The sequence below is a fragment of the Xenopus laevis genome, chromosome 5S (genome assembly GCF_017654675.1).
Source record: "Xenopus laevis strain J_2021 chromosome 5S, Xenopus_laevis_v10.1, whole genome shotgun sequence".
In the NCBI taxonomy this organism is placed as follows: Eukaryota; Metazoa; Chordata; class Amphibia; order Anura; family Pipidae; genus Xenopus; species Xenopus laevis.
The window spans coordinates 107,048,478-107,061,912 of record NC_054380.1 but is presented as its reverse complement, the minus strand read 5'-3'; the positions used below and the strand labels follow the sequence as shown (position 1 = coordinate 107,061,912).

Below are 13,435 nucleotides of genomic sequence, written 5' to 3'. Positions count from 1 at the left end.
CCTGCGAGTTCATGTAAAAGTCAATGGCAGAGAACTATTTGGAAATGTTCATAGCCTTCCTGACATTGGAGTCTTTTTTTAGAGAAAAACTCGATCTGAATTAGATTTGGATTTTCGGGACGTTCCTATTGCGATCGAATGTTAGACGTTCAAGTTTTTTCATAAATAACCTCCCATTCGAGTTGTGAGTACAAATCTACAAAAAAAATTTGACCTTTGATAAATAACCTCCTGATGTGTTTTTTTTATACTTTTATAAATTATGTTTGAAAGAATTACCCTGAAAAAGTCACTGGCAAACTATCGTCCTTACTTTCTCTAAAGAAAACATCCTAAAGGCTAAAGCTACTGTCCTTACATGCCTAATGAATCTGGCAGAAGCATACAAATATAGTAAACAACCTACCTTACTTCTAGGTACATCAATGGCAAAGAGACAGATCGTATACCATGTATTTCACAGTTTAACGTGCAGAAATGATGAATACCTGTGCATCAACTGTTTTCTAATTTGCTGAACTAGGTCACTCATATCTTGAGGCTGCCACTGGAACCCTCTTGAAACATTACAATACTGTGTCACCAGAAACTGTGATAAAGTTGCACCTAAGCCTTTAAAAATAACCTTTTATCGAGTTAGATTGTGTTTCAGCTGCATTAGTCACTAATATAACTGGAATCTCAATCTGACCTATCATTAGATTGCTGACGTCAAAACATGCCATAAGCAAACAAAAAAATAAAATTCAATAAAAATCTTGGATTTCAATATACCTTGCTGGAATCTGAATTCTTGATATATGGTTCGGCGTTGCTGGAGATATTCCCCATGAGAACCTTTTCAATTCTTGCAATCAAGACCACATCTGAATGGGGATTTGTAACGGAGAAAACTGCCTGCCAGACATACATCAGATTTTGTCACCCATTTTATTGCAGGCCACACAGATAGCAACAAAATTCAGAATCTATTGCCTCTGAGCAAGCAGAAAAAAGAGGTCCAATAATCAGCCTTCTAATATTCTATATCTATTTCTATTTGTAGTCTTACTTTGCATCTTCTAAATATACTGCATGAGGCTGTTTTTATGTAAACACTGATGGGGAACGTATCAAAATGTTTATGCTGAATTTTGCACATATGAAATGCCGTGGAACATGTTTTTATTTTTAATGGTAAACAAAAAACATTTTCACAACTTTTCACAGTGATAAAGAGATTTCCATTCAAGCACATTATACTGTTCGAGAAAAAAATTATTACAAAAAAAATCAATAGGCAGGAAAAAAATGATTTTTCAATGAGAAGAAATAATATTTCCTCGCAACTTTTGATACATTGCTGCATAAATATTTTTACATGGTCCCATGCTGTTCCTTCCGGGCAACAAACAAATGAGACTGGAACGAAAATGGTATTACTTAAAGGGGTTGTTCACCTTCCAGTTTCAGTTCAGTTGGTTTCAGATAGTTCACCAGACATAAAGACTTTTCCCAATTACTTTCTATTTCCTATGTATGATTGTTTTTCTAATATTGAAGTGTAAAGTGTAATTTTTCACCTTCTAAAGTAGCTCTAGGTGGGGGGGGGCTCGCCGACAGGCCCGGACTGGCAATCTGTGGGTTCTGGCAAATGCCAGAGGGGCTGCTATAAGGTGCCACAGAAAGTCAGTATTTAGTGGGCTGGTGGGGGGCTGTTTGGGCCTCTATGTGGGCTGATTGGGCCTCTGTGTACCTGAAATGCCAGGGCCTATTTTAATTCTCAGTCCGGACCTGCTCGCCGACCCTGTAAACCAGTGATCCCCAACCAGTAGCTCATGAGCAACATGTTGCTCTCCAACCCCTTGGATGTTGCTCTCAGTGTCCTCAAACCAGTTGCTTAATTTTTAATTCCAGGCTTGGAAGCAGCTTTTAATTGCATAAAAACTAAGTATAGTGTCAAGCAGAGTGCCAGTCCACATAGGGGCTACCAAATAGCCAATTACAGCCCTTATTTGACACCCAAGGGACTTTTTCATGTTTGTGTTGCTCCCCAACTCTTTTTACATTTGAATGTAGCTCATGGGTAAAAAAGGTTGGGGATCCCTGAAACAGTTTTTAAAGTTGATACATTTCTTATCTTTTGTCCCTGCTGAGCAGAATCCCTGGAGCTCATTAAAGGAAGCTGTTAGAATTGATACAATAGTTGCTAATATTCCACAGGAACTACTGAGAAATGTATCAACTAAATGTTGCAAAATTGTAAGAGTTTAGAGTCTGCACCTGAATAATCTGCCAGACCGAAACACCAGAAACAGTGACGGTAAACATTAAACTTAGAAAAAATAAAAAATGGAAAGTTATTGAATAAAATCTTTATTTCTGATGAATCTAAAAACAATTGAACTTGAAAAGTGTTTGGAAGGTGAAAAACCACTTTAAACTTAACGTCAAACTTAACGCCTGTAAATGACCCAGTGATACCAACAGAAATGCAGTGACAATAACTAAACTTTGACACAATTTCTATTTTGTATCCATGAAAACGGTCATACAGAATATGATCTTCAAGAAAAATAATTCTGTTCAGTTTAAATGTTCACCTGCTTGGGGTACTGCATCCATTCCTCAGGAAATCCTAGGACTTGTGGTTCCTCTGATCCACTTACATGATTTACAGGTGAAGTAATAGACCCGTTATCCACAGCACTTGAGGTGGAAATCATTTGTCTCACTAGATCATGATTTAAATCTACATGAAAGTCTGCAGAGATCTTCCGAGAAAGCTGCATGTCAAACACCGCCAGGCTGATAAAAAACGGCTCAATCTGTTAAGGAAACAGAAGCAACTCTAAGAAGCTGTTTTACAAATAAATTGGCCAGAGTCCTTTTAGGGTAAGGACACACTGGACGATTTGTCGCCAACGTTTTTAAAAAGCAAATCGCGGCGACATATCGCTCGTTTTGTCTCTGAACAAAACCAAATGAAAGACGCCAGCTCCTGTGCTCACAGCGTGTTTGTGAATCGCCTGTAGCTCCAAAACGCACTGAGACCCTTTTCCGAGCGATTTATCAGAAATAGCATGTACTTAGAAAAGCACTGAAATCTCCTAGACACGCACACACATACAGATAAGTAGCAGCAATTGTATTCAAATTACAATGCGAACGCAATGACGCAAGAACGCAAGCACGTAAAGTCGCCAGGTTACAGCGGGAAGCACAAACCGTTTCCGGTTTGGGTGGAGCACGTACCGCACAGAGTAATGGGATACAAATCGCTCTGTGCCAATAGTCGCTGTGAATCGTCTGTTCAAAAAAGACGATCGTCTTTTTAAAACGTTGGCGACAAATCGTCCAGTGTGTCCTTACCCTAAAGGTACATAAAGGAGTTTTGCTCTTTACTGTTTTGACAGTTCTTTTAAGTGATGAGGGTTATAGTTTGTCATTTTGCTCCTTGCCTGCCCTTTTGATGATCTATATGAACATGGGTTGCATATCAAGACCTACAGTATTATTTTCAAGATGGACATTCAAGTATTTGGTAGAAGGGTGTAACTGGTGTAGTGGTGAATAGCCTTTACTGGTCATCATAGTTTTCTAGGCAGTAAGGAACTTATATTAAACACAATGCTAATACATAACAGTATAATAGTTGATAATGATAGCATAGATGAACAATGTTACATTTTGTAATATTCACATAATTATAGGTAATGCTGCTTTACCTGCTAATTATACTCTACTCCAATATATCTACACTATATACATACTGTATATATATATATATCATAAACTTAAAATTCTCTAACTGTAAAAGCCACGCAAAAAAGTCTATGTATCCCAGAATGAATAACATACATCTCAGTCTATTCAGTTCATATGTAAGAGAATACTAAAACTCTTATTGGAAGTCTTATTTCTGTTCCTGTATTTTACCAAGCTTTCTGTGCTGAATATCTTGGTTTTTGTAAGATAAGAAACACACTGTCATGCAGCTGAAATTGGTTTGACTTGTGTGCTAAGATGTGAAGGACTAACATACATTTGTTATGGGATTGCTGTCATGTTCTGTGATACAGGCTTGAAGACTTAAACTGAGGGATTTGCAAGACACCATAATCCTTTTAGCTGTCTTCTCCTCAAATGGTTTGATGTCAGGATCACATGCAGAAATGTCAGTTTTCTGTAGCTTTGTTGCCTAAAATTAACAATGCCAGGGATTAGACAGAATAACTAGCTACGTTGTTTAAACATTTCTATTGATATCATAGTATTCTGAAGGCAAACAATACTCACCCATATATCCAGGTCAAGAGAAAACAAATTCATGCGATCTAAATTTCTAGTATCTTTTATGGTTTCTTCTGTTTCTGTAATAAACTTAAAGCAAATACAAAAAGAGTTTTAAATGTAAAAGCTGCTATAGACACACGGTGTACATTAAATTAGGACCAAGACAGAGATATGATATATTATAAATGGTGATTTAAAGGGCAGAGGAACAGAGTTTCAAAACAATTCTCCTGTGGATAATAAAAATAAAGTGAAGGGTATGGAAAATACTTAAATGGGTTGTTCACCTTTAAATGAACTTATGAGGTAGAAAGTGATATTCTGAGACAATTTGTAATTGGTTTTAATTTTCTATTATTTTTGATCAGAAGATTGCAATTTCAGCAAAGTGATTGTTAGGGTTCAAATTACCCTAGCAACCATGCCTTGATTTGAATAAGAGACTGGAATATGAATAGGAAAGGCCTGAATAGAAAGACGAGTATTAAAACGTAGCAATAACAATAAATATGTAGCCTTACAGAGCATTTGATTTTAGATTGGTTGGGTGACAACCATTAAAAAGCCAAAAAGCATCAGAAGAAGAAGGTAATTAGTTTGAAAACTATAAAAAAGAAAAAATGAAGACCACTGAAAAATTAATAAGAAGTTCAATCATCGTTTTAAATGAAAACGGCCCAACTGAATAATCAACAAACAAGTGGTATGGCCTATCTACACCTAGGGGCAGATGTATCAAGGGTTGAACTGCCGAATTAAAATCCTTTGATGAATATCGAAGTCGAAGGATTTTGCGCAATTATAATTGCAAAATAATTGTTCAAACGAACGATTAAATCCTTCGAACCGAACGATTCGAAGGGTTTTAATCCATCGATCGAAGGATTATCCTTCGATCAGAAAAACCTTGGAAAGCCTATGGGGACCTTCCCCATAGGCTAACATTGGCCTCGGTAGGTTTTAGGTGGCAAACTAGGGGGTCGAAGAAATTTTTAAAGAGACAGTACTTTGATTATCAAATGGTCAAATATTGGAATGATTTTTAGTTCGAATTGTTCGATCCGAAGTCGAAGGTCGAAGTAGCCAAATCGATGGTCGAAGTAGCCAAAAAAACCATTTGAAAATCGAATTTTCCTCTATTTTCCTCTATTCCTTCACTCAAGCTTAGTGAATGGGCCCCTTACAGTATGTCTGTGAAGTCACTTAGCTTTATGCTCTATAAGTACTTTTGGGCAGAAGGTGGCTTTATGGTCATCTACTGTATGTGACAGCAAAGGCAATTTAATTATGGGTGGGATCAGATTGCATAGTATAGAGACTTTGTACCCTGTGTTCAGATTTCTTAGCTATAGGTTTTATGGTTTTGGACAAATCTCTGAAATATACTGGCCCAACCTCATTTTTCAAAAACCCCTCTCCAGTGCACACAAGTCTTGCTCACGGCTGTCTGGACTTTCACTGGGTCACTGACAGGACTCCTGTGTTCCCCGCTGTGTGCCCCCCCCCCGATGATGACTCTGGTGGTGACTAAGGCTTCAATTTGCTGTCTAAAATTAGTTGGGGCCCTTTGACTCAAAAGAAAGTTACTGGCATGTAATAGCAATCTCTAATCTATAGTTACTGGAATATTTAAGGTAGTAAAACATTTTCTGCAAAAATTCCCCCATATCGACCTATAGGCTCAACCCTTCCTCCAGTGTTGTCCCCCAAAGTGGAGACAAGCACTGAAATTTGTAAACCACTAGCTTAAAAATACAAGGATCAAAAGATTGCCTCAAAGCAAAACAGAAAACAATTATATTTTTTTATTGCAATGAAGACAAAGCACTAGGAAATATGGGCATATATTTGCTAAAGTAATGCTTCAGTAAGCCTATACTGTACATCTGTGCACTATTTATACATGGAAAAATACATGACCTTAATTCAGTGTATGAGTGAATGACTGTACTAGATTCCAAGGTGGAACCTGATCTATAGCACTTTCCATTGCTGCAAAATATGCTGGCGCTATTTAAATAAATGTTAATAATAATAATAAAAAAGTGGTGTGTTCTAAACCCTCATATCTAAGAGAGTGTACAGAAATTAAACCTAATTTTTTGCCACAGCGACTTTTTTGTCCAAATGCATTGAAGGAGAATTCATCCATTTAAAAAAAAAAACCCTACCACCCACCCCATGTAGACCCCCCACTCCTCCCCCAGGAGGAGCTGCCCCTGGGGAAAAGCCCCTAACTTTATACCTACCCCTCCAAGCAGATTTAGGCATCGGTGTTCAACCAGACCATCTTCTGGGTCCTCATGTCTTCTTCTGACGCTTCAGCAATTTCCATCCATTTCAGCGCATGCGCAGCGTGGAACTCTGATGCCTGAATCTGCGCGCGAGTGGTAAGTATAAAGTATAAAGTTAGGGGCATTTCCCCGGGGGCAGCTGTGCTGGGGGGAGGAAGCAGGGGGGTCTTTTTTTTGAAAAAGGTTGAATTCTCCTTTAAAGTCAATGGGAATTTATTTCTTATGGGCATTTTTTGTCTCTGAGAATTTTTTTACAGCAGATTTTTGCCACAGTTTCATGAAAGATTTGCAGATGCCAAAGTGCAGAATTTTGCTGCGAATTCATGCCTGGTGAATACATCACTAATTGCCACAGATCACTCACCATTGCTGATAATGGAAAATACTTAATAGCTTGGATACCATGATTATACAATGAGTATTTCACAAAAAAATCATGAAAATTAAATTTTTTTAATGAAAAGGTTTTTTTAATATACTGTAAGCTGATTAACTTTGTTTTGCTAGGGCTGCTTTTAACTCCCAGTCTGATGCTGGTATCTAGTGGGAGTACCTTTTCCAGTTAAAGAAGGTTAGAATTTAGGAAAATGGTCTGGAAACTAGTCATAGTTTCACACCATTTCCTTTGACACATCTTCCTTTCCCATGGGAACTGTCTCTGCCACACTATAGATCTCATTTAACTCCTCAAAGCCTAACTTGCTTATTTTTATTCCAATAATGACTTTGCCACATGTGTTCTGTTCCATTGTACTCCACTGTACTCTCCTTCATCCAAGCAATACAGAGACTGATAACTTCAGCTGGATTCAGCCGAAGAGCTAAAAACCATGTGTCCAAACATAATGGGAACCAATTCTTAAATCAAGAATGACAGCCAACTACTTGGATTTATATGAAAGATATAGCAGTTATCCTTTTGTTTATACATTTGCCAGAGAAAGTAATACTATTGCACATTCCCACTGCAGTTCTACTTGAACAATGCAAGGCCACAGTTGTACTGTAAGCTTCTGCCGTTCTTTTAGGCAAGGACACTACTGTAGATTAAATTCCTTCATGTGTAATGTCAAAAAGCAATGTCTATCTCATTAATGTTAATTGTGGCACCTAGTTATGAGCACTACTCACCTTTGCAAGGTCGGGGTGTAAGGAGTCTGCTGCAGCATCTGCCTCTTCACAGGGACTTTCAGAAATCATTAGTGGCTCCTCAGAATTTTCTGAAATAAGTTGTTCATTGGTTAATGTGAATTTGTTTATATTACAATTACATAATTACACTGTATTAATAAATCATTTGCCTGCCTTCCAGTAGTTTCCGTTTCTTTGTGAACTACCACTCTCATGAGAAAAAATGATCTGGACAGATTCATCTGACCAAATAATAATGTTATGGTGACCATCTCAGAGATACTGGGCCTTAGAAGTCATTTAGCAAGCAAGATTAAGGTAAGGGTAAAATCACAGCTAGGAATGCAACCTGGAGGCCAAGTGGGAAACCCAATAGGAACCATTGTTACTATAGATGCTACTATAGATGCGACTGTAAGCTATATATATATATGTGTGTTCACTTCATCACTGCATATATACTTGCCTGGGCAGAAACATGCAGAGAAGGAAGGTTCTGTGTGCTCAAACAAGAAAAACTCATCTAACTGACTGGGCTTGGGAATCTAGTTTGGTGTGTGTTTCCACTGAGAACAAGGATCAAGGAAATATTGTCATTTCAATACAATAAACCTAAATGAAATAATGGACGTGCCATATTCTCTGTACTGGGATATTAATGCATACTGTACATCTCTTTCTAGAATATATAGGAATGCAGTCTCTTAACAAGCGCTGATCCAAAACTCCTATCCCGTTGGGTTATAACATTATCTTTGGACAATTTGGCCAGATACATGCAAGACCCAACTCATTTACTTTTTCCAGCTGATGACTGAATTGAGTGGTTGACCCAACAGACTGTTTATTAAGGACTGAAAAAAAGGTTTTTTTAAAGTTCCTGCCCTTGGTAAATTGCTGCAAAATGCAGACTGTAACTTTAAACAGTTGGGTCTCTTTGTACATTTGGAAAAAAATATTGTCTTTGTTCAAACTAGATAACAGGTAAATATGAGATACCACTAGAAGGTTATGAAACACTGTTTGACGTAAAACATTAATAGTAGCTTGTTTCAGAGCACATTTAAGATTTTAATTACATCATTTCTTCAGAGTTAATAATCCATTTCATGGACCTGTGGTTTGCATCACACTGACATAAGGAAATGACATTTCCTTTGTGCACTGCAAGAATAGATTGTAGCCTACCTATGCATATATTAAGTTCACAGGATCAGAGTTGTGTTAGGACCTTGTGTGCTCAAAGATCACTGTATATTTCTGTCTTATGAATTTTGTTTAGTAAAAAATAAGTTATATACAGTTATGTGCTGCTTTTATGCACCCCCCTCAGCATTGCAACACATATTTGCCACATTCTATAGAATAAGGCTGCAAACCAGTAAAGCATCTGGCAACGTGGATGAATGTCTGTACTCAGCCTATAATTATTTCTTGTTTGGGAGAAGGCGGGGCTCACCTAAACACAATGGTCCTTCACATTCATAATATCATAACCTTTAAGGCTTAAAAGTAAACATTATAGTAATAGTGGGTAATGTAAGTATGATTTTCTATTTGAATCAAGAATACAGTGGGTCAAAAGGGCTGAGGGCATAAACTGTATACTAGGTAAAGTGTAGTTGGGCAGCTTACCATAGCTTCTTCTACCAACAAAAACTATTTTTAAAATAAAAAACATAATTGAATTGCCTACATTTTTCTCTTACCAATTTTATGATCTGTTAAATCTGTGCTTTTTCTTTCTGGAATCATTCCCTCGGGATTTATTTGCAAAATTTTATTAAGAGTAGAAATCCATTCATCCATATCTTGCTCGCTTTCAGCTGCCAGCACAAAGTATGTCATATCATTCATTTTCAGCTCAAAGGCATGCTTCCTAAGCAATTTATTCTGATAAAAAAGAAAGGGAAAAGGCACCATTCCTAAATGAGGTAAAATGTAAGAAATCCACAGTCCTTCTGGATTATCAAAGAGAGGTGCCATAATTTCCGAAACAGAGTTTAGAACATCAGAAAGAAAATTAATACAAGAAGAGCTAGATAAGAGCTAGATAAATGGCCAAATGGAGCTCTAGAACAGGGGTAAGGTAATCCTTGTAAGCAATACAGTTCTACCCAGGCTAACCATGTTCTGGGCTCCACAACCCTGAACTTAACTTTCAAAACATGGGCTTGGGGTTGATGACTCTATCTACCCCTTACATTCAAGGATGGAAATAAATTAATAATTCTGTATGAAACTGCCAAAAACAAGGAATCATAAGAATAAAGAAACTTTATAGGACTTGGACTGTCCAAGGCACTTTGACACACTTAGGGGCCGATTCACAAAGGGTCGAATATCGAGGGTTAATTAACCCTCGATATTCAATTGGGAATTAAAATCCTTCGACTTCGAATATCGAAGTCGAAGGATTTTAGCACAAATAGTGCGATCGAAAGATCAAAGGAATAATCCTTCGATCAAACGATAAAATCCTTCGAATCGAACGAACGAATATCCTTCGATCAAAAAATCTTAGGAAAGCCTATGGGGACCTTCCCCATAGGCTAACATTGACTTCGGTAGCTTTTAGATAGCGAACTAGGGGGTCAAAGTTTTTTATTAAAGAGACAGTACTTCGACTATCGAATGGTAGAACAGTCAACGATTTTTAGTTCGAATCCTTCAATTTGAAGTCGTAGTCGAAGGTCAAAGTAGCCCATTCGATGGTTGAAGTAGCCCAAAAAATACTTCGAAATTCAAAGTTTTTTTACTTCGAATCCTTCACTCGAAGTTAGTGAATCGGCCCCTAAGACAACAAGAATTTCAGTTACTCCTACCTGGAACTCTCAGGCAAACTGGGGTCCATAAAAAACAATTGTAACGCTACATAAGGCCTGCAGCTCCAATTTGTAAGTCCTAGTAATCATTTTTAGTGAGTACCATGCTAAGTTTTATGTTGAAATGGATACTGCAAAATGATAACTGCCACTCACCTGGACAACCCCTGTACAAGAGTCTAAAAATATACACCCTTTGGGCTCCTTTGATATTTTTTCATCTTTGTAAAAATTCATAATGTATGAATTATCCGACAGCTGGGTTAACTGGAAGAAGCGTTTCTTGAATGACTGAAAAGGATCAAAGAAAAATAGTTTTTTTTGCTTTGGCCAGGGCTTAGCTAATTATTATAAGAACAAATTAAGTACAAGCTAACACACTAGTTTTTGTCTCTATTTAATATCTATCTCTATATGCAAACAAATAATGTGCAAGATTTTTTCCAGCAAACTGAGTGGGCAATAAGCATAATTACACAGATAGAGTAATATTGTCTGCTTACCCGGACAGTAATGCTATTGTTTACAGTGCTATTGAAATTCCCTTTATACAGCCAGCCAGATTTGAAAACTCCTGATCCTCCTCCTCCGCCGCCACCTCCTTTCGAGGATGAGAGGGATGTTGTATCCTGAATGAAATTACACAAAGCGCAAATCATTTGTCACATGGAAAAGCAAAGCCAGTTGTACTGCCACAAATCAGTCAAGTGAGGTTATTGTCTAAGCAGAATGTATTTTACTAAATCTCAGGAATATATTAATCCTTACTTCATCCTTGTCCACATCCTCATGGTCAACTTCAAACGAATGTGAAGGAAGCTTTTCTGTCTTGGAGCAATTTCTGTTTGGAAATACAAACATACATATATGGGCAGATATATCAAGGGTCGAATTTCGAAGTGCAAAAAACTTCGAAATTCGACCATCGAATAGACTAGTCCGACATTCAAAGTGAAATTCGAAGGATTTTTAAGATCGTACAATCGTACTCCGATCGTACTTTGAATCGAACGATTCGAACAATTTAATCGTACTTCTAAAAACGTAGCCAAATGTTGGCTATATGTTCTAGGAGGTCCCCATAGGCTAACATAGCAATTAGGCAGGTTTAATTTGGCGAAGTATTGAAGTCAAAGTTTTTTTTAAAGAGACAGTACTTTGATTATCGAATGGTTGAATATTCGAACGATTTTACTTACAAATCGAAGTCGAAGTCTTAGGGGCACATTTACTCAGCTCGAGTGAAGGAATAGAAGAAAAATACTTTGAATTTCGGATGTTTTTTTTGGCTACTTCGACCATCGAATTGGCTACTTCGAACATCGACTACGACTTCGACTTTGAATCGAACGTTTCGAACTAAAAATCGTTCGACTATTCGACCATTCGATAGTCGAAGTACTGTCTCTTTAAAAAAAACTTCGAACCCCTAGTTCGCCACCTAAAACCTACCGAGCACCAATATTAGCCTATGGGGAAGGTCCCCATAGGCTTCCTAACAGTTTTCTGATCGAAGGAAAATCGTTCGATTCAAAGGATTTATTCGTTCGATCGAACGATTTTTCGTTTGATCATAGGAAATGCGGTAAATCCTTCGACCTTGATATTCGAAGTTGTAGGATTTTACTTCGACCATTAGTAAATGTACCCCTAGTTGTTCTTTTAGAAATACATTGACCTTTAGAAACATATATCTTAAAGGTATAATTTTCAGATAAAATTACTCATATACAGTAGATAACATTATTTTTAGTTGCTTTGAAATAAAATTGTTATTTTGCTTTGTTTCCATTATGTTAATTACCCCTGTATAGTTAGCAACACAAACATAATAACTAAATAGAACAATGACTTTTCCATAGTGTCTTATTAAACTGATTTGTCCTGTCCTGTTTACCTGATTAATTGCTTTTTCTATATAGGATAGAACAGTACCTTGAACTTGATAACTCATAATTAATAATATTTATATGAAACAATCTTACTTGTTTCATAGTTAGGACATTGGTGTTTCACATTACAGAAATAGACCTTGTACTTTGCTACCATAAATTTAGAGGCTCAGGTCTAGGCCTGGATTTGTGGGCAGGCCACAAAGGCCCGGGGGCGGCATGCTCCTCATGTGAACTGGGACTGGGCTAGAGATTTGACAGTCACAAGTGAAGCAGTATGTGTTTGAGCTGGGGGTCAGTGGGAGTGGGTAGTAGTGTGTGGGCTGTGGGGGATGGGAGTTGTGAGTGACTAGGGGGCACTTGGGATTGAAGTCTGGCCCTGCCAAGGCCTATACTGAGAGACTAGTTATGGAAAACTTCAATGTGGGCAGATACTGCAGGTTTCCCATCTATTACACAGAATAATACCACAATCTGCATAATGCATTTGTTGCTTATGGGCGTACCCATGGAAACTTTTGTAGCACTCACAATATCATTACAGCCCATTTTAGAAATACACCAGGTGTCTGTGACATGAAAAATGGAACTGCCAAGATCTCAGTGGTAAACGTGCAGGATGTCTGCTGCATTCAGTTAATGCAAATATGACTTTATAAGGCCTTCTCTATGGCACATGCAGAGAATAATTGGAGAGTAATGCTGAGTAAGTAGGATGACCCCCAGGCTTCCCCTGAATGTAAGTAATCCTAATGGTCAAATATTCCAGGCTTGCTTCCAACCTACAGTATATATCTCACTTATTTTCCTTTCCCCATTGTCACTATCCCTCTGTCTTTATTGACAAAATAATTATACCTTTTGTAAACTCCTGAATGTACTTTTTTATTACTCCACTTCAAGTACATAAAACCATGCTCAGATCCACCTGACTTGGGTCTCCCTATTTACAGAAATGTTTCAGTCCGTTGGACTGAGTGGCTGCAACTGAGTGGAGCCCACGGGGCATTTCTGCATG

The 13,435-nt window shown here is 37.6% G+C and overlaps 1 protein-coding gene across 12 annotated transcripts in view; it reads right to left on the bottom strand.

The window, feature by feature from the left end:
* The window catches only part of dock10.S (dedicator of cytokinesis 10 S homeolog), a 153,407-nt gene that overhangs the window by 72,766 nt on the left and 67,206 nt on the right, over window positions 1–13,435 (bottom strand). For 11 of the 12 annotated variants that reach the window (XM_041563861.1, XM_041563857.1, XM_041563860.1 and 8 more), the window contains exons 5-13: window positions 11,294–11,366; window positions 11,029–11,154; window positions 10,682–10,816; window positions 9,410–9,593; window positions 7,701–7,789; window positions 4,279–4,362; window positions 4,025–4,180; window positions 2,583–2,807; window positions 775–897 (exon numbers count right to left, since the gene is read on the bottom strand). In XM_041563861.1, coding sequence (XP_041419795.1) covers window positions 775–897; window positions 2,583–2,807; window positions 4,025–4,180; window positions 4,279–4,362; window positions 7,701–7,789; window positions 9,410–9,593; window positions 10,682–10,816; window positions 11,029–11,154; window positions 11,294–11,366 — 1,195 coding nt within the window. Of the gene's footprint in view, window positions 1–774; window positions 898–2,582; window positions 2,808–4,024; window positions 4,181–4,278; window positions 4,363–7,700; window positions 7,790–9,409; window positions 9,594–10,681; window positions 10,817–11,028; window positions 11,155–11,293; window positions 11,367–13,435 lie in introns of those variants that run through there. The other variant, XM_041563865.1, reaches the window with a different exon arrangement.